General features: G+C 39.2%; 1 protein-coding gene across 1 annotated transcript in view; it reads left to right on the top strand.

The window, feature by feature from the left end:
- ntn1a (netrin 1a) overlaps positions 1 to 22326 on the top strand; it is a 92970-nt gene that overhangs the window by 43781 nt on the left and 26863 nt on the right. The window contains exons 3-5 of the mRNA XM_074689341.1: positions 4995 to 5183; positions 19260 to 19409; positions 21939 to 21992. Of these exons, the coding sequence (XP_074545442.1) occupies positions 4995 to 5183; positions 19260 to 19409; positions 21939 to 21992 (393 nt within the window). The remainder of the gene's footprint in view (positions 1 to 4994; positions 5184 to 19259; positions 19410 to 21938; positions 21993 to 22326) is intronic.

The raw sequence follows: 22326 nt of genomic DNA, 5'->3' as shown, positions 1-22326 counted from the left end.
TTTTATTGGGATTTATGTCATGATTAAAGAAAAAATGAACCAATGTTTTGAATATTGGGGGCAGTTTCAGGTGATTTTCATCACTAATGACAAATAAAATTTAGGGCTGTGAACATGATAATAACCTGTTACGGCAAATATCTTATAATGCCACTAACTTATTTGACGGGCGATTAAGGTGCACGTGTTCTGTGTATGACCCTCGGCCGCCCCGTAGGTTGGGAAATCAGGACTCAATACAGCATTGACATAACATTGTGATCTCATCAGAGCCAGCAAATTAAGACTCAACGAGCACTGCTTCAACTTTAGACACTTTTTGTCTTGTGTTAAGTTGTTTTGTCCGACACAGCCCTCTAAAGGCTGATTTATGCTTGACACGTCTGCAGGGTCCGCGCAGCTTAGTGCGGACGTTTTTGCACCCACACCCCCTTGCACAGTCCCTTTTACACGCAAAATTTCCACTTAAATTTCCACACTTAAAAATTTCTAACCTGCTGGACAGAAAGAACAGGATCTCCTAGCAGTCAAAGTGCAGAAATTCAGGCATCTGTATGACTCTTCACACAGAGATCACTGTGATAACCGAGTGGTAAATAATTCATGGTGTAAAATTTCAGCCACTCTCGGCAGAGAAAAGAAATTGGTCATAACGACCTAGAAAAATCCACGGGACAGATGTGTCATATTGTAGACAAATGCAAATTTCCCCGTCTCTCGTTTAGTTCTCTGGTAGATGAATGTTTGTGATAACCCCCCCTGCAGTTTTGGAATGGACACCAATGAACCTCGCGCAGGGTTTTAAATGCAAAAAAGCCCCATGTGTTCTCTTGTGTGTCTCATATCCGCACGGAAATCATAACACAGCCTTTAAACACCCACTATTCTTTATAGTCCGCAAATGTTTCCTCTGTATTCCTTTCAGTCTCCATTTGTAGCAGCTCATCTTCTGTGTAGCTACTTCGGTTCATACAGGTATCCTTTTGGTTCCAAAGTGAATGAAACTTCTTTGTCGCTGTCATAGTCACTCATTTTGAATTTCCTACGCTGCCTCACAATCCTTAGAGTACAAACTAAAGAATTACGATACTTGATCAAACTTACACGAGGCTAAAACTGGCGCCTGAAGCATAGCTTGTTTACATTCCCTACAGCTGAAAGGAGGAGGGGGGACGGGGCGCATGAAGGACACATGACCAGTTAGTTAGGTCCGGATAAATGTTTATATTTCCGTAGACTTAATGCACTTAAAAAATATTTGATGTATCGTACTCTTAAACTGTGGTATTACTTTTTGATTTTAGTTCTTGTAGGCAGAGAAAATAGCCTTTGAATCTGGTATGGTCTCTCCCTGTTAGCGTCTATTTCATCGTCACCATCGATTAAAGTTTGTGTCTTACTGAGGGAGAGGAGACAACTTTCTACTGTATCTAATGTCCTTAGTGGTCACATAGAGCTCATACAACCCCACTTCAAAAAAACTGAACTATCCCTTTAAGGTACAAATGGTCAGATTTTATTTGTGGTTTTTGAACTCGCTCTGTCTTTGGTCAAAGAGCTTTTAGTGTTTTTGCTCTTTCATCTTGGTCTGAGCTCCAAGACCATCTGAAACTAGACAATCATGTTAGCTTGGACTATTTCAAAATCAGGATTGAGAATCATGTGATGATTGTTTTTGTCTGCCGAGCACTGCTAATTTATGAACTTGCACTGTTGATTTATCGCTGTCTATTGTCTCCGTCTTGGTATCTGTCTGAAACTTTCTTGTGCTGCTGTCTTGGCCAGGACTCCCTTGTCAAAGAGATCTTGCATCTCAATGGGATTATTCCTGGTAAAATAAAGGTTAAAAAAATAAATCAATTAAAAATTTGGAAAAGATGAAAAAATGTGTGATCAATTTGAGATCAATAGCTAGTTAACTATGAACAATCATGTGATTATTGCGATTAGATATTTTAATCGATTGACAGCCCTAATAAAAATACAAGATAGGAAAGTTGGAACTACTGAAACAGTAAAATAAAGGCGTCATCATTCTGAAGTCTCATGGCGTTAAAAGTCTTACTTTATTTACTCTGCAGTAAATACTGAGACGTTCAGTCAGAGGCAGAGACACTTCACTAATTAAACTCAGGCTGATAAAACACACAGCAGCTAATGTGTGTGTGTGTGTTGGTGTGTGATATTGTAATTAGGTCCTTGGAGTGGAGAAGGGAAATCCCAGGAGTCTGAAACACGCACACACTCACACATAAATCCAAAAGAAATGTTCTCAGAAACACACATTAAAAAAGTGCACAACTACTCACACTCACACACACTTACACACACCAGAGGAATGTGAAGCTGAGGGATGTTGTGGGATATTCCCTCCGTCTTCCTCGTAATGATGAGAAGACGATGAGCTGACACACAAACCAACCAGGGGACTCCGCTGGACCCAGATAACCCTCATTTCCATGCACACACACACAGAAAGTACAGTATGTTCCCTCACATGGCAGAAGCACTAACTGTATCAGAAGTGTGTCTGTAAATAATGTATGAGTGTGTCTGTGCTGCTCGTGGAGGACCGGTGTCTCGGACGGTCGGTCTTAATGAAGTTGGGCACGCCAGCCTCGCTCAGCTGCCAGAGAGTCATGAATAAACATCAGCCGGCTAATTAAGCTCAGCAAGGGCAACTGTAGTGATCAGTAAACAAGCGGTGGTGAGGGGTCTGGATTCACAGGGAGCGGAGGAAATGATAAAACCAGGCTTTCACTTTCTGCTCAGTGCAGCTTCCTCTCCTGAGAACCAGAGGAGCAGAAAGAGGAAGAGTTTGACTTCATTATCAGAGAAGTTTGTGTCTCTTACTGACCCTCAGTATCTGCATCCAGTCAGAGATCAGCCAAATAACCCCAGACCCACCAAACTTTACTACAAGAGAGAGGGAAAAAAATCACTTCTGATTGGCCAGTGAAATGTTTGGTTCCTGGTCAACTCTTACAAATGTTGTTGGTGTATTTCATCAGTACGTGAGTGTTTCTTGACACGTCTGTTGTGGTTTTTGGAGGAAGCTGCACGTACAAAGTACTGTTGCATCATAGACTGTGTCAAATTGTGTTGAACTGTAAAGTTTCCTTTCTTAACTTGTGGTACCATTTCCAACCTGTGGTATCAAACTGTGATGAGTCGTACTGAATTCAAGTTAATTCTGTCCTATAATGTCACATTGCAACGTCCGACATCGAATCAATTGTACTGTATTGTCACAATGTATCGTCTTGCAGTGTTTGATATCTTTACCTTTCATGTCAACTTATCGTATCGTACCATAATACATCATGTCCTTTTTTAACATATCAAGAATCTATCCATTCATCTTCTACCGCTTATCCTGTTTAGGCTAAGCTGCAGCCAATTCCAGCTGTTTTAGGCCTAAGAAACTTTGAAGGTATGGGTACTCATGTAGGCTGCCCATACCATCAACTGATACTCAAGGCAAAAGTCTCACGTCGAGCAAGATCTCCTGCCAGTAGATGCTGCCATGGCCGCCAAAAAGGTGGGGAAAGGGGAAGGATTTTAGGGGCCCAGAAAGGCCCCTAATAAAATTATATGGGGGCCCAGTAATTTTTCTTTTCATGGGGCCCAAAATCCCTGACAGCGCCCCTGGTTGCTGCTACTGCAGTTTAACAGCATGGCAAATATTCGTCAGCTTCTGTTCGGACTACAGGACTGAACCAGGGAGAGTTAACAGTTAAACTGTTTTATTTCACACTTCAGTTTATTAAAAAAACATACTTGAACTCTGATAGTTTTTAGTTTTATTTAGTCAAGTCAAGTCAAACTTTATTTATATAACACATTTTAAAACAACCGCAGTTAGCCAAAGTGCTGTACAGGCATAAAATCAAGATCAATAAAAACACAATGAATAAAAACTCAATGAATTAAAACAAACATTAATAAGAATATATCAAACAGCGGGAAGGTGAAAGACACAATAAATAGAAGAGGAAAATGATAATAATAAATAAATAAATAAATAAAAGCACTTAGCACTTTTAATATTATTTTTTTGATATTTTTGAAAAAAAAAAAAGAGCTGGCATCAAACATCCCTATCAATAAATAATACACCATAATGTGTCCTCATATCTTTTTGTTTCAATAATATTGTATATAATATCATATCGTATTTTCACATCACAAAGTATTACAGCTTATCATAATGTATCACAACTTATCATAATGTATTTCAAAGTTAAAAGTAGTTTTTCACATTGCAAAAGGTCATAAAGCAGTACAGTGTAATTTCACTTTGCAATATATCGTATCCTGTCTTGTCACATCATTACATATCTTGTCAGCATCACGTCGTGTCAAACCATGCCATATCCTGTCATTTGTGTCGTATTATGTCATTGTTGCTCTTCTGTTTTTGGCTCTTTTCTCGGCAGTTATAAATTTTATATTGAACTTCATATTTTTTCTATTTTGCATAAATGTGCCGCAATTTTGTGAAACAAATTTTCATCTGTAATTTCAAAATAGGCAGACATGAGAATCTCCACAAAATTTCTAGAAATTTTTGGAAATAACCTTGTCTGATGTCTAACCCTGTCATATCAATTCCACAGCACAACACATTAGAAAAACGATTGAATCGCAGCGCTGTGAGCTCTCAGGGCCACCGTATAAACGGGAAAATGTACTCTTAAAGTGTGAAAAAAATATATATATATAAACATCAAATGTATTCAAGTTTTGAGATGTGTTTTATTTCTCATATTATTGATGAATAAGATACAAACTTCCGTTAATAACTGTCAGCTCAAAACAAAAAATCATCCATTTTCGCAACATGTCGCACCAAATCTTGAAAAAAAAAGCTCTTTACTGTGTCTTAACAAATCTGTGACTTAAATGATCCCAACAAACTCTACCTCAGTTCCTACCTTGACTTTTTTTCCTCTTCTAATCTTATGTATCTTATATTTCTGTTTCATCCTCAGCCTGCAACTGTAACCTGCACGCCCGACGTTGTCGCTTCAACATGGAGCTGTACAAGTTGTCAGGTAGGAAGAGCGGAGGAGTCTGCCTCAACTGTCGCCACAACACAGCCGGGCGGCACTGCCACTACTGCAAGGAGGGCTACTACAGAGACCTGTCCAAACCCATCTCACATAGAAAGGCCTGCAAAGGTACGGAGAGCTTCTTCTTCTTCTTCAGATATTGACATAAGCATCTGGAGCAGCAGTCACAGATTCAACACCACAGCCTTCATGCAGAAGTTTAAGACGAGTTACAGGAAGTGTGTCTCCTCCTGACACAGCCGTGCCCTCGTCTCCTTCTGTCAGCAGAGATGAGTTGAGAGTCTGCTGGGACTGGGGAGGTTGTGGAGGTACAGGCATGTTGGGCTGGGTGTTCCCCTCATCGACAGTTGAGTTATTTGGCTTCGTTTGGGGGAGAGGAGGAGGAGGGGGGAGTGAGGAGATGACAGGACAAGCAAAACAAACAGAGCAGAGGTGTGAAGTGATCCCCTGTGCAGGTCAGAGACGAATGAGAAACAGGCAGGATCGGAGGAAAAATTTAAGAAGAGACAAAGCGAGGAAAAAAAAAGTTGTCAAGACATTGAAAGATGGAATAGAAGAGTGGGAGAGGAGGGGGAGAAAAGGAGGAGAAGAACACACCCCCACGCAGGTGTGCTCACTATTAAGTGTTGGATGAATCGGCTGCCACCAGCCCTCAGCGTAGCTAATAAGGGTCAAAGAAAGAGAGGAGGAGAAGGAGGGGGTGGAAAAAGCAGAGAGGGCATGTTTTCTCACCTCTTCTATAGCTGCAGGGAAAGATAACAGGAGCTGAATCTCTGTGCAAACAAGCCCACAGACACCTCACAGCGTCCCCGTATCCTCGCACATGCAGCATAGTTTGAAGCTTTTTCAGCGCTGCTTCCAAAGGCAGCCTGTGAGGAAATATTAGCCGCATGCTGACAGTTTAAGCCAGAGTTTTCTCACATCAGTCACCAGGAAGTAAATAAATAAACCAGCCAATCAGTCAGGTTGACAGGAGGCATGTCTGAAAGGTAAAACATCTGCAGGAGAGACGGAGAAACGGTTCGCGATGATGCTTCATGAGCAGATAAAAACACCTGATGTCTTACACCTCAAACAGAAACTCATCTCACACCAACGCTCTGACAAAGATTCATTTTTCACCCTCCTCATCCGCTCCTCCTGCACCGACATTAACACCTTCCGTGGCTTTGGGCCCATTCTCCTGTCGAGCAGGAATGCAAACACACATTCATCAGGACGGGCCGTTGTGTATCATTAACCCCTATCCTGTGCTGTGTCTGCCAGCCAGGCTAATTGTGCAGATTTAACCTCTCTTTTTAGTTGTCGTTTTTACATCCCGTCTCATGTGTCCCAGGCTTGATTCTTTCAGCGTCTCATAACTCACTCTCATGTGGGTTTGTTTCTCCTAACGGGAGAAGTTGAATTCCTCGAAGCTACATTGTGGAGCACAGTTTACAAAACACACAGACCTACTTTTGTAGATTATTGAAGCATAATTACTGCTGCTAATTACCAAGATTTAGAAGTGTTTTATTATAGTTGTCTAATAATTGCCTTTGTCACATTTGAATGAGGAAACAACACCTATACCGATACAGATACCAGTGTTAAATAATAAACTGCATGTTCTACTGTAGGATAAGACTGGTAATGTTTGGGTAAAAGGCAAAAAATGAGTATATGAAATTACTATTCATTTTAACTGTGAAATATTTAAATGTTTACCAGCAAAATAATTCTTCAGAATGAACATGAGTTCTTTTCAAATACGAACGTTTATACCCTGTAGACTGTAAATGCCGCAAAAAACAAAGCAAATGCATCAGAGGAACATTTTAAATCAAGTTGCAAAGAATAAAAAAGGCATAGAGCTTTTTGCCTAGATTGGTAACAAGGATGTCTTCCCCCTAATACACTGATAACCAATACCACTGATCATTATCAGTACATCCATTTTTAATTCCTTTTTTATTGAAGTGAAAGTTTGAGTCCTTAAGCTAGGACTTAATAAGTGATCTTGAATTATTGTCACTTTTACATATTTGCCTATTTATAATCCACAATTTAAGATAATTTTAGCAGCACTAAAGTTATTATTTCTAAAAGCTATTTCATAGACTAAAAGTTCCGTTGATGGGACTGCACCAGATGACAAAGTTTAATAGTAATGGCCGACGCTGGACTGTCAGAAAGAAAAAGAACGTCAGAGCAGGAGAAAGCTCAACACAAAAGTGGTAGAGCACGGGCTAAAACACGGGTTAAACTGTTTGTGATAATGTTCATTCCAACCCACAGTCAGCAGTTATTCTGCAGTGGTCTGTTCAAACTTGAGAGTCTATCAATAAAGTGAAGAGTGAGGTTACGTTAGCTCTGATTGGTAGATGACGGGCAGGACAAAGCTAACCAGGATTTACTAATGTTACAGACACGTCTCAGTGCACCGGGCTGTGACTAACTAACGAAACAGTCTGCTCACCTTCTGGACACTAGCCTACAGACTGAGTTTACGAAGTTTGATAATTGACACGTTTCCAACAAAAGTGTGATGTAACTACAAATAAAAAGTGAAAAAAAGTTGTCTTGAACAAAGAAAAGTTGATTTCAAAAGAAGATTTATTTATTAATCTATTTATTTTGGACAAACAAACTAAAAAGTTAACAAAAATAAATCCATTGAAGGGTAAACAGTACCATAATGTCTTAGAACCACTAAATAAAGCATTTCATGAGTCCAAAAAGAAATAGGAAGGAGCAGAAGCTTTTCGAGTCCTACCCCTATTTACATGTGCTTACTATTCCATTCTATTCTATTGGAGAGGCAAAAATATTTTATTTTTATTTTTATTTTATTTTTGGAATAAAAAATCTTGTGCAACTATGCATACACTCTTTTATATTGTTTGTTAATGTATTTGTTTATTTATTTATTTTAAATTGAATGTTTTTTTTTTCAACGTGAAAATAATACAAAGAGGAAAAAAAGAAAATCAACAAAGAAAAGAACAAATGAAAACGCAAAAATAAATAATAATAGAGAAAAAAAACAACCAGGAAAAACAAAACAACAGCAGCAACAAAAAGAACCCCCAAAACAATTATTTGTAAAGCTTTCAGGCATAAATCATATTCTGAATAATGTAAGTGGAATAAAATACTCCTTCATTCATTCATTCATTACTCTTTACCCTAAACTCCATAACCCACCCACTAACCCCCTTGTTTATACACCCGTGTGTATAAGGTGTGATCTGCTCTCCAAAATAAATGCACGCTTTGGTGAGAATCACATCTTTATGACAGGGGTGATGGTGCTCATGGGTAATGGAGTCTTCCGCTTCTGGATAGTTTTAACAGCGCTAAACTTAACTAAAGAAAAACTTAAAATCAAAAAAAAAGAAGAAAAGAAGGATTGAAAACAAAAATTCATACTAACATAGTGATACCAAAGGATTCTTGCCAAAAGTAAAAAGCAGACTGCTTGGCAGGGGAAAAAAAAGTTTCCGCTGTGTGGAAATGTGTTCTCATATGATGATGATGATGATGATGATGATGATGATGATGATGACTAATCTAATGTGAGGAAAATTTGGATGAATGAGTCATGAAACAAAGTCAAAACAGTGCACTGAAAGTTGTGACAAATGCAGCAGGTGTGGACCTTTGGTGTCTACGTTAATCTGATCTGGTGGCTTCCATCTGCTGCTCTCTGTCTCTGAGGCACGTTCATGATCTGAAGCCTGAGGAAAACTTCTCAAACACACAACAAAAAGTCATTTCTTTACTAGATAGCTCTTCAGTTTGAAAATGATGAAATAATCTTTCTAAAACTTAAGTTCTTGTATGAAAAGATTTGTTACTTCAGTGAAGTATAAATTAATTAACAAGGGGATTAACTGAGGGATAAATCAGAATTAGGAGTAGTCTTTTGTTAGAACTTAAATAAATTCATGGCCTGACATCAGCCCTGATGTGCAGCATTAATGGATTTACATCCTGAAAAGTCACAAAGATTAGATTATGTGAGCTTCATTCATCCTTTGGAGAATCTAAGGATAAGATTTATAACCGTATTATTGTTTTCTTCAGCCAATCACAGCCCCACAGGCTCAAAGCAGGAGTTCAGTCATGTCATATTCTCATTACATCAGAGCCTTTAAATCACCCCTCACACTTGAAACCCACTCCTGACTCCTTCCCATTCTGCGCTACCTCTCATCGCACCCTGACATAAACACATTTCATCATTATTTACAACACTGTCTGCTTACCCAAACCGTTTTGTTCAATTTAATCCATGAAATTCAGCAGAGTTTGTGCACGTCCCACCTCTCCAAGCTCCGCGTAATTATGAGCAAACAGTGTCCAAGCTCCACTGAGGTATTCAGTTACATTAAAACAGACCTACAATAAAGGATGTGTGGTAATTACCCCAAGCTGACAAATGATACCAAGCATGAACTCGCTCTTTTTGCCAATAGAAACATTTTTGTTAACTATATTTGGAAAGTTTGGAAACTGGGTTACAAAGTCTCTCTGTTAACTGTACCACACACCGCTTTTTTTTTCTTTTTTTTCCAGCGTCACACACCTCTGTCAGAGGATTTGTCTTCCAAACACTCCCAGGTTGAGCACATCATAACTCAAGATAATTCAATGAAACTCAAACTGCAGAACTAATTTCTGTCCACTCCTCAAAGTGACAGCAATTAAGAGCTTTTGTTATTTATTGAACTCGAAGAGAAAGACAAAAAGAGAGAAAAAGAGGGAGTTATTTCTGTGGTGGAAAGCAAGAGCAAGAAAGTTTGCTTTCATATGTGAAACACAGTCCACTCTAGCTCATTTCCATAGGAGAGCGAACCATGCCTCGGCTACATTTACATGATAGTGTTTACAACTTCAGCCTCACTGTGACCCGAGTTTGTAGTTTTGATAGTTTGAAACCCCTGAGTTAAACTGTTTGTGCGTATCCGTCTAAAAAAAGAGGAGATCAGCTTAAACCAGTGATAGAAAGATCAAAAACAGACAAAGAGAAGCAGCACTCTGGGTGGTCTTTGAGCGCCTCTGACAGATATCTGAGACAACAACTGTCGCACTGAAGTGAAAACTTCATGTAAAGTTTGATCAGCTGTGTTGTCACAGCTTATCTAACCTGTATGAGGAAAAGTTAAACATTGGTGATTCCTTTAAGAGCTCTTTACAGGACAATACTATCAACATGAGCTCACAACAATCAACAGTCTCTATTGGGACAGTCATGAAGTCCTGAACCAGGGGTCAACCAAGGCCACAGTTCTGTTTCAGCAGACTCTGGTTATTATTTTAAGCATTAATTTTCATCCCAAATTTATGTTTTTTTGTATTTGTGAACAGACTCATATTATTTGTACTGCAGTTGGCCACTAGAGGGAGATTGTAATATTTTAGGATTCATCTTTGTGAGGCTGTCTAGCTGTCCATCACCGTCTAATGCAGCGTGTTAGGTTGTGGAGGACAGTGGCAGGATAAAGGCTTCCTGAGTAAATTTAAAGCTTAGAAAAAGTCATTTTCAAAGAATCTTAAGATGAAGAGAAGCGTCAATGAAAAATGGACTGATAAGTCTGTATTTATAGACATCTTTTAGAAATGCTGTACCTGTGTGCCTCATCTGCCAGACAACCAGACTGTCTCAAACTGAAACCTCAAAACTCCCACAAACAGGAATTATTAACCCAACTTCAACTGAACAAGAGAGGGCCACGAGTGCGTCACTGTATGTAGCCAGTCTGTGGGTATCTATGACTGAAGACAGGGGATGGCACAAGACACTTTTCACATGGCGTTTGTGTCATTAGATTTTAAAAAATAGATAAATAAAGTAACTGCCAGTTGATGATCATTGGTCTGTGGTCCATATTAGAATCATTAAGCTAGTAGCTCTGGGCAATTAATCAAAAAAATAATCAAAACTAGAGATGTCCTGATACAGATTTTTTGACTTCCAATCTGATTTTCCAATCTAACAAGAAAACCCTGTTTAAGGATTTCTAGCATGAAATTTTACTGAGGAACTGAACACTCAAAGAAATCTACATTACTCTCTCACAGGAAAGTCCTTTTCAATACATTTAAAATAGATAAATATAGGTAATAGCAATAGGTAATAGGTAAATGATGCTAGCTTGAAGCTAATGCATACAGGAAAGTGCAGCGGTTAGCATACATCAGTATAACTTTGGCTTCAGAGTAGAATTTCAACTTTCATCACAGAGGCATATCACAGTTACTCTTTTTAAACAATACCGATAACACCAAATGTCAAAATACTTTCAGGCAAATGAAAGAAAAGTTAGGCTCATGGTTAGCTTCATAACTACAGCAAGGTTCCAAACAACTTGGAATAATGCTATAACCACTTCGAGACACTAGATGGCCTACTTGAGTAAATAACATATTACAAAACTGTACATCAGCGTCACCTGACGTGCAATTTTTACTTATTTCTTTATAATTATGCTGGGAGATATACAGATCCACTGACCAATTACATATTTATCATAGTAGAACTTCAGCAAGAACATATTATTGATAAAAAATTGAATCGATAAGCAGAATCGATAAGGGCATTGATATCGATTAAATCTTATCAATGCCCATCCCTATGGGTGATTCTGTTGTAAATGATGAATCATATTTGTTGTATTAAAGTGAGCCCAGTTGGTACCTCATTGAGCAACACTCACTTGTTGAAATGTTGAAAGATGCTGTTTTACCATCATTCCAAAGAGAAGTTGTCCCACACAGCAGATGTTTGCAACATGGTTTGATTTACAGCAGCAGTAAAATGTGACGGTGCTGAAAACACGTGAAAACTGGATCAGTCCTGATCACATAACGAAATCCGATCCTCCAAAAAGCCATATTGATACCTTTATCCATAATGATCAGTGTATCAGATTAGGACATCCCTTATTAAGACCAACAATTAGAGCTTCTAACCGACATATTTCCTTTATTCTCCCTTTGATATTCTCTTTTTATATTTTATATATTTTTTATATACCATACCACACCAACTTCATTTATAATGCACTTTTAAAAACAACCACAGCTGTGAACAAAGTGCTGGATAGATAGATTAAATTAAAAGGATAAAAACATAAAAGAAAACATAGTAAAAACAACTAAAAGCAAACAAAAACAAATAGATGAGAATGAAAGAAATTAAAAGCCAATGAGACCAGGCAAAGAAACTTAGTCACACTGGGGTTAAAAGCCAAAGAATAAAAATGGGTTGTAAGACGATTTTTAAAAGTAGTGTGTTTACTTCGGTTACTTGTTTCAAAATTACAGAATAAACTTAGATGAGAGTGGGATAATCATGAATTGACCAAAATCGAGGTAGGCGGTTCAATAAATCATGGTTTTGATTTTTGCCATAATCACCCACCCATATACTCATGTTTTCTAGATGTCTATATTTATTGAAGCTGTCTGTTTGAGAGGTTGAAAAAAATTATATTTGCAATGACTTAAAAACCCACAGTTTTGACAACACAGAAAAGACAGTGTCTGCATGTGTACAGTATGACTGGTTCCCTTTGCTTGTGGGATCCCCCTCTCTGCAATGAGCCTGCAGACAGATCCCTCTCAGGCCCTGTTTTGTGCCTCAATATGCAACCTACATGTATAGGCCTCTGATGATTGGCTGATGCTAACAGCTAACATCCACAGAGTCATAGAGTAGAGGATTTTAAGACTTATCACTTTGTTCAGATGGAGCTGAAATTGACTTGGAAGTCCTTCATCAGAGTTAAATGTACTCAGATTTAAGCAGGTTGGCTTGTACGGCTCAGTGATAAAACTCAGACTTCCTCGTTGGAATCTGAACATCAACCATCACGTAATTACGTCGGTCAGAGTTCTGATGAGAAACATATTTTGCATTAAGAGGAAAATTAGGCCTTTGGTTGAGGGATGGTCTGTTTCAATTACAGTAACAAGCTTTAAAAACTCTCCCTGCTTCAACATATGTCTTCCATTGACATTGAAGGGATTTTTATTGGCCACATAAAATGTGTTTTCTGCTTATGATTTGAAAAATATTGATTTTCGTGGTGACAAGTTTGGCTTTTTATTTCTTTCAGGTGCACTGCTGTCTGTGTTTTTCATTACAAGTCAAGAAAAGCAGAAATCCTCCACTTATACGCCCCCAAAACCAAACTATTCGGCCAATTTTAACCAATAAATATGATCAATAAAGCAGCAAACGCAAACACAAGCAAGACCCGCCCTTTAATAAATCAACACATCTTTTAGAAAGCTGTTCATGCACACTGGAACAACCCAGAAACACCATCTTTCTCTGCTCTCTAAAGATACTTGTGGTGGAGCAGAAACCTAATAATAATGGAAGACAGACTCGGGTAGCTTGGCTTCACTTCAGGGCCGACAAATTATTCTTATTGGCACAGAAAGCACAAACCAAATGAATGAAAGGAGGGCAGCAGGGTGCGGACTTCAAACGGCAGCTTTATGGTAAACGATTGGCAGGGAAATTCTCACATTGTGCAATCTCAGACTTTGAAAACCCGCTCCACCCCTTCCTCATTAACCAGGAATATTTCTCATTTTTTAATGTGCGCTAAGAGCTTTTTCAGCTGGAGGAGTTCTGCTTTCAGACCACCACAGTTTCCTCCTCCGCTGGCCCGATATCTGTCTCAGACATCTGTAGTAGCCACTTAACCTCTAAGTGGACACACACTTAAAGCAGAGACTCTCACTCGTAGCCCTTCACCCAACAGGTGGGACGTCCAGCCAGGGAGTCAGACTATTTGTCATCCAGCAGGACAGCAGGTCAGGCTCAGCCAGCCTTTGAGTCGACGCAGAGGGCACCTGTAGACCATGTGCTGCTGTGCACCTTGATTTACTGGCAGGCTTTAATCCAGAACTGTGGTTACCAGGCAGGCGCTCTTAAATACATAAACCGAACTCTCTGAAGCTCCAACCAGAAACGAGCTTTGCCCCCCCTGAGCCTCAAACTCCTCTGACGTGCTCCTAAATTTACAGGCCTGAAGACGTGCCACGCTGAGCTCCACGCTGTTTATCCAGCTTCCTGAAACCATGCACGTGTGTGTGAGTGTGTACGTGCTTTTCCTCCCCACTCAGCTAGACACAACCAAGCAATGAGAGCGCTGACAGATTGGTGTGATAAAGGTACTAACAGATACACACACTTTAAAGGAGGCTGCTTTTCGTCTGATAAGAGGGGTTAACAGCAAAAGCTTTCACACCACGTAGAGATAAGAGTGGCAACAGGAGCTGAATCACAGGAAGCAGAGATAAAAGTGAGGAGGAGTTAATGTGTGTGAGGAGAGATGCAGAGGTGTGTGTGAGGCTGTTTTACCTTAATGGGACGTTCACGCTAAACGCGAATAAAATCATCCCCACAAAAGCCAACATAAAGATGCGAATTCCTGTTGGAGGGACACAAATGATGTATGGGAGAGTGGTAAATTTGTGACACAACAGCCAATCAGCATAAATGATGACATATGATGTGATGAAGGACCAGCGGTTGATCATTCAACAGGAAAACATGAGACAAATTGATCTGTGTGGCTTCACCAACCTCTCTGACATGACCTAGGATTTTCAGGAAGCAGGAGTGAAAAGAACGCTTTGGTGCATTTGCATTTTACTATAATCATTAGGGTCCTCGTCTTCAGAGTGATGTCTTTGAACTCTAATTTCACCTCCTAAACGTGCTCAAAAACTCACCAGAATTGGCACACACAATAAAAAGTATTACTTGATACCAAAACTTGACCCCCAATATCCCATAATTTTCTCTCTAGCGCCATCTAGGCACTCAAAAAAACACTAAAATGGTTATAACAGGGAGAAGGAATGTCGTAGAGAGATCAAACCACCGTCAGACTTTTCCAAATTTTTGCCTGTTTTACAAAAATGATCTCCTTCAAAACCATAAGTGCTACCGGCCTAAAAATGGCTTAAAGAACACATTGGACTCTGCTTTACAAAAGTTCTTAAAAAAGTTGACGTTTTGGACCCGGTTTTTGAAAGACAAGCCCTCAATGTTAGTAAACCCCAAAGAAGCCCGCTCTGCTCCCTCCATTAGAATGAACAGGAATACAGCCTCAAGCTCCATGCAAGCTACAGCATTTGGGCCTCTACACAAAAAAGTAAAAGTGATACAGCTTTAAAAATGATATGGATGAATTCCTGACAAAACTCCCTACACAATATCATTCTTTTACGGATATTTGACTATAATGCAGCATCTATGAGGGGTTGTTTTCAAACCTTTTGTGAATTTCACTCCTCACAGAGCAGTAGTGATGATATCACACACTTTTTAAGGACGCGGTCCCACTGGCAAACCGTGCCGAGCTTGAGCACGATTCACTTCTCTGCTTTGGCACGTTTCAGAGAGGTAGGCTTCGGCATGGTTTATTTCATGCACAAGCACAAGCGCGGGACCAGGGCATGTGATCCATGATGTATGATCACTGCGAGCGCATCCCTCGACAATCATTTTAAATGAAGCGGGGGTGTTAGAGGGCTGAGTCGGGCAAAAAATGACTTACCATAAGTCTAAAAGTCTCTAAAGTTGTATCAGAGTTGTCTGTGTCTGTTGACTGAAGAGATCACGCTTCATGTTAACAGACACTTCACGATGACGTAGGTGGGCCGTGCACGTGTTATACTCGCTAAAGTCTGGTTCATAAAGGAGTAGTGTGACCGCTGGCTGTGGGGGTATTGTGCCTAAGCTCGGCACGGTTTGGATAGCCAGTGTGACCGCGCCTTAAGTGTTCTGTAAGGCTGGTCATGTGACTCACTGAAGGAGAGAAAATGCTGTTTTTCTCACATACCCACACACACACTATAGAGGGATGAAACCTTGACAGTGGAGGTCATACCTTCACAGAGGAGGTAAAGCAGGCATGACAGATCCGCCCCCTGATATCAGACCTCAACGCCATCCAGCAAATTTAGGCCAGTTGTAAAAAAAAATGGACAGGTCTATTAAATATTCAAAGGAAAGTCAATAACATCATTGTTGAAGTTCTACTGTGCTAAAGATGCGTTGACCTGCTGTAACTGCTGCAAAAGGTCAACAAACCAAATATTAAAATTAAAACTAAATAAAAACAGAAGGACTCACTTTATCTAATATTTGTTTTGCTGCATGTTTCATGATCTTTCTTCAGAGGCAAAAAAGGTAAATACTTTTAGATCTGTTAGGTGTTTTAACAATTTTGGCCACCACTGTAAATGTGTGCCTGCAAATATGTCCAGTTATCATTTATTTACCTGTCAACAATATCTACTCTAGATAATCACATGATATCTGGTTGTTGCATTCCAGTGTTTTGATATGCCAGAGTGATTTTTTAAAATAATCAAGAGGTGACCAACAAATCATATTTGCTTAACTGGAAGAGGACTCAGAAAAGTGATTTATCAGCCACAGTCAGAGTAATATTTTCCAGTATTCAAACTAAAAATGCCACAAGAGCCATGCCTCTGAATACATCCCCAGGACAAAAGAGACGCTGCTGTGACATGAATCATGTCTCGTTTGTGGTTCTGGGTCGAATAAAAGATGCAGAATGCAAAAAAGCAACTGACATTCAAATGAAAAAATCAGTCAAACAACCTCAGTGTTCGAATCCACTGTAAAAACCTGCATTGTGATTGTATCTGCATCCTTTCTTTCTCAAAATTTGCCTTGACATTAACACACATTAAACACTCATTTGGATGCAATGAGCCGAAATGAACAGATTCCTTTGAGGCTGTAATTTTTCACTCTGGGCTGAAAAGTCTATGTGGTTAAAAACAAAACAGGCCAAACCACTAAATATCCCTCAAACCTCAAAGCACATAATTCAGCTTCGCCTTTGAAGGCTTTCAGACTGACAAGTGACACAAGGCAGAAAATAATCTCTTAGGCGGGGCGGCCAATGAGGCTGAACGTCTGCATCATTGCTTGGAAATAAACAGAAGATAGAACAGTCATAGGATGAAGAATAAAGTGATGAGAGACTCTGAAAAACAGCGTGCTTTGCTTCGTAGGTCTTTGGAGTGAAGAAGTGGAAACTGATGATAAATTATGAAGACTGCTCTGGTCTGGATTAGATTGTCAGGATTTACAGGACTGTCTGTTCGTTAGATAATTAATTCAACCACCTCTCTTCAAAACTATTTACATCCAAAAATAGATGAAAAGAAACAACTCTCAGACAATGTTAATCACCAGTGATTTCAAACCTGCCAAGGGTTTGGCTGCGAAACAAATTAAGGGCTTGGATTTGGGGGAGAGTGACTGGAAAATGATTACATTCCTGAGGCACATGTGTTTGATAGACCCCCCAGTTTGGGAGGAAGTGTGACAGACGTTTTGGGCTTGTGTTCAAAGCCCGGCAAAAATCAAAAACAGGCAATTAGGATTATCCGCCATTATTTTATCATTTGGTAAACATGCAGAACCCTTTCTCTCTCTAGCTCACACACATAACTGGCTTCCCACAGGACTCACACACCAAGGCCAGAGACCCAGACTCGCATAAACACACACACACACACTCAGAGATGTCATTGTGAAATTGAATTTTAGCAGCTTTTGGTGATGAATGTTTAATGTAAATGAGAAAATGATGTGAACATGTTTTGTTTCTCTGTGCACGCCTCCACCTGTCTCTCACCGCTCCATCACTGACCACGATCACACAGCGTCATTCCCTCTGATATCTTGCTCAGGGTGGGAAGCTGAAATGATGTTTGAAAGTTAGTATGCTGAGTTTTAATTTGAGGAGCTATATTTAAAGTTTAAACAGCACATAAAAAAAACAAAGCAAAAAACAATTACCCACTTAAAATAACAGCCAACTTGTCAACAGTCAGCTATCCCTTAACATATGCTTTGAAGTGGCAGAATGCTACCTTTGCGTTGTAATGATGTTATACTTTGTGATTTTAGCTAATAGCTATGTTAGCTTGTGGTGGATTAATGCTGACATTTTACTTTGAATTTGTTCAGAAAATGTTTCTTCGAACTGTTAGCTAGATGTTAATGAAAGCTAGAACGTAGCTGAATGCTAACTTGTAGTTTGTTTCTAATCTTCCCTTGGCATTCATTTTAAGCTAGTAGCTATGTTAGCTTGTAGTTTAAGTGTATCATACCCTGCGGTGAGAAAGCTTTAATTTTAAGATATTAGCTATGTTAGCTTGTAGTGGTCAAATGCTAACATTACAGTACTATTGTTTTCATACCTTGTTGTGTAAAAAAGCTAAGTTTTGCTTTGAAAACTTACACCTCAAACCATAAATTGAAAGCTAGCTAATAATTTAGCTCAGGGCTGAATGCTAACTTTGTTTTTTATTTTTTTTTGTACATTGCTGTGGGAAAGTCTTTAACTTTAAGTTAATTTCTACATGAGCTTGTATTTGTTGAATTATAAAATTACAGTTTAAATCATTTTTAGAAAACTGGTAGATTCTTAAGAGGCTAAATGCTAACTTTGTAGTTAATCATTTTATACCTTTACGGCTTTAATCTTAACTGGATAGCTATATTAGCTCGTAGTGATTAAATACTAATGGTACTGTTTAATTTATATCTTACAATTGCGAAAGGCTCTAATTTTAAGCTAAAAGCTTTCTTAGCTAATAGTGGTTGAACGCTAGCATTTGCTGTTTGCTTATTTTTTTTAGTTGTTTAGTTTTAAGCTAGCTTGTAGTGGTTTGATGCAAACGGTACAGTTTGGCAGTTTTGTACCTAAGAGTGGGAAAAACATTAATTGGTAGCTAATAAAAGTGTTAGCACTTGTCTATAGCAGCTTAAGGAAAATTAGTAATTTTGTTTATGGCGCCTCTATATCTTTCCTTTTCCTCTTTCCCTCTTTCTTTTCAGTTTGTCATCAATTAGAAAGTAGTGGAATTTTTTTTTAAGAAAGCTTGAATTCTAGGACTTAACAGTTTGTTAAACAGCATCAAAGCTTCTCCCCCTGAGTGTGACGTTGCGGAGGAAAATATCAGCTGTGTGAATATGGTGAATTGTTGCTGCCACTGCTATCTTTGCCACTGTGTGCCCACCTGCGCTCTCTGTAGATAGTAGATGTTTGTATCTCCTCACATGTGTGTCTTTGTGTGTGTGTGACCACTCACTGTGCCTCTCTTTCTTCCTCTGTTTCCTCACAGCATGTGATTGCCATCCCGTGGGTGCTGCTGGCAAAACCTGTAACCAAACCACAGGACAATGTCCCTGTAAAGACGGCGTGACTGGTATCACGTGCAACCGCTGCGCTAAAGGCTACCAGCAGAGCCGCTCACCCATTGCTCCCTGCATAAGTACGTGGATTCAGTCTTTACCACAAAGGGACGGACACACCAGAGTCTATATTTCAGATACATGTGTACATGTCAGATAAATTCACACACATTTAATCTTTTTCTGCAGACAAGCGCTTAGTGTTGGACCAGTAAATCTGCCAGTTTAAATAATCGCTACATAAAAATGAGCATCAAGATTGAAGAAGTGAAGCTTTCACAGGTTTCTAGTCTCCACAGATCTGAGTAAAGACCTAAAGCTGTTAACACCAGCATTTCTAAGCCCAATGTATGTGAAGTAAAAGTATGAAAATCAATCTCAAACATGAGCTTGTATTATACAGCCAAACTGTCGGAAAACTTAGCTTTAGCAGAGGGATAACCAAGGGTTTAAATCTTCTCAGCAGATGTCAGTTTTTTACATATTTATCGTCTTTTTTGTTTCACCTCAAACACATTTAATCAGTGCTCTTGCGGTTGAAATTAAATACAAGGAATTAAACGCTTACGAGGAATAAACCTCCACATGGAGACGTTGGGCTGAGCTCCAATAAAGGAATACATTAAATCAACTAATCAGATATGTTTGATTCGTGGGAACGTGAGTGAGAGCTAAGGTGTCAAAGCACTGATCCCTGTGAGATGGAAATCAAATCTCCCCTAGATGATAACTATGTAATCAACTTAAATCTTTAACAGCCGTCTTTTAGATTTAGCGGTAGCGCTTGCCAGCTTTCGTTTTGCTTTATCTCTGATTTGTGTGTACCTCCCGAGCTCTGTCAGAAATAAATCTACACTGGAGGATAATGAGAAACAGGCTCGTTATTTAAACTGGCACGCGTGGCGACTGAATGCTGATGGAAGATTCTGATCAACAACAACATCAGTAAAGCGACCTCTGGGCTTCAGGCGCCATTGTTTTGGCAGTTATTGTTTTTCTTGTCATGATATGGGCTAATTTGTCATGGGAGAAGGCCTCATTATGTCTGCAAGGCGTGCACTTCATTGCCTAGCACAATAAATGATGTATACATTCAGAAAGGAAGCAGGTTTGCAGCTAAGGAAATCTGATTTTACTCGATCAAAGACTTGATCCTTTCTGTCTGTCCTCACAGCGTTCACCTCTGCACAGCTGGAACCACCTCTTTCCTTCTTTCTCTGCATGTGTCTTTGATACACTCTGCGGTTTTACCTTATGTCTTTGTATTTTGTCCCCTTTTGATGAGCCCCTTCTCTCCTGCCCACAGTAACAAAAAGACATTTTGTGAGTTTTATATCTTCTGTTGACATCCTGCTCCTTTGGAGATAAGAAGCCAGGCAGTTCTTCACGCATGATCTCTCTGAGCGTCAACTTCCTTCCCATGGAGTGTGACGGAGGGCCGAGAGAATCAAGTCTTTAGACGATGACACAGCTCGTTTAGTTTTTCCAGAGCAGAATGGTAAAAGAAAGGAGGGTCAAAGATTGAAGGATTTGTTTTAGCAAGTTAATCCTAACGATAAAAAAATACTTTTTTTTCTTAAACAATTTTTGAAGGCATTCAGGCATTCTTTGTGTGAAGAATCAACACAGAGTGTAGAAATTCAACAGAAAAATCCTTTTATGAGCTATAACTCAGTGTCCGTTTAAAGGGTGCTGTTTTTCACATAGAGTGTTAAAATTATTAAATCATTTATTTAAACTATCAATAAAAAATTGAAATGCTCTGTCTGAAACTGTGGAAAAGATGCCTTCTTTTGGGCGCCAATGGCTTAAGCGGTTTAAGTCAGGTCTTATAAGGCTAGCCCTCGAGCGGGTGGTGCGGGTCCGAATTCAGCCCGCAGCCTCTATGTGGTGTGTCACTGTGAGCCTTTACCCTATTTCCTGTTATCTAAATTCCTCTGAGTAATGGCATAAAAACTCTGAAAAAATTACTTGATAAATTCCATTTAAAAAAAAAAAAAAGTGTATTTTTTATAATGACCAGCAGTGGGCGATTTTGCTGGTTGCAAGATTGCCAAAAACAAAAAAATAAAATTAGATAAAATTAAAAAAATGAAAAATGGAGCACTTTTAGGCTAAGTTTAAGAGACACAAAAATAACTGTGGATAAAAGTAAGAGATTGGTTGGAAAAAAATAAAAATGCACCTGTAAATTAGAGTGAAAATCTTAGCATTAAAAATGTTGAATAATTGCTTTACATTGATTAAAGAAGATATGAAAGGAGAAAAAAGGGACAAAAAATTGTAGAGAATTTAAAAAATGTTTCACACTGGTGCCAATAAACATCATAAAGACCACTTTTGTAGCTTTGATAACCTTAATGGAAACATGAGAGTGAAAAACTGGCATTAACTGAACCACAGATGCAACAAAATCAGCTAATTCAAACTGTGCTAGCAATTTAATGCATAGCATCTAAAGCTTGTCTGTTGAAAAAAAAACTGTTAAAGATATGCTGTCTAATATAATTTTGAGCTGATTTGCCCTTTAACATTCTCATCCTATTTAAATACATGAATATAATGAAACTAATCTCTCCTTGTGTCTATGTTCTGTCTCCTCTGAGTAGAGATTCCTGTTGCACCTCCAACAACCCCGTCCAGCAGCACAGAGGAGCCAACAGGTGAGTCCAGACATGAGTCAAACAGTCATTTCACTGTTGTCGTAATTCTGTTACACGTTGTGGGAAAGATCACGGCAGAGTAAATCTTTGGATATGTGGATTTTTTTTCCGCTGGTGTAAAAACAGACCACTGGATAAATTAGATCCCTCATGCCTTCCTCCTTCTTATTAGTGCTTCATGAATATTAAACCCATTAGCAGCAGCAGCTCTGGGACGTGCCTCCTTTAATCTCTCACACTTTCACAATTAATCAGTCTAACTGCGGCACAGTGGGGTGTTGGTCTGGCTTAGAGCGCGGGGGCTCCACTGTTTGTTTGATTTCATCCCTCCGAA

This window comes from Halichoeres trimaculatus, unplaced genomic scaffold, assembly GCF_033239565.1.
Source record: "Halichoeres trimaculatus isolate MK-OKI-2021-1 unplaced genomic scaffold, fHalTri1.1 fHalTri1_scaffold_2, whole genome shotgun sequence".
Taxonomy (NCBI): domain Eukaryota; kingdom Metazoa; phylum Chordata; class Actinopteri; order Labriformes; family Labridae; genus Halichoeres; species Halichoeres trimaculatus.
This window is presented reverse-complemented; position numbering and strand designations above follow the sequence as displayed.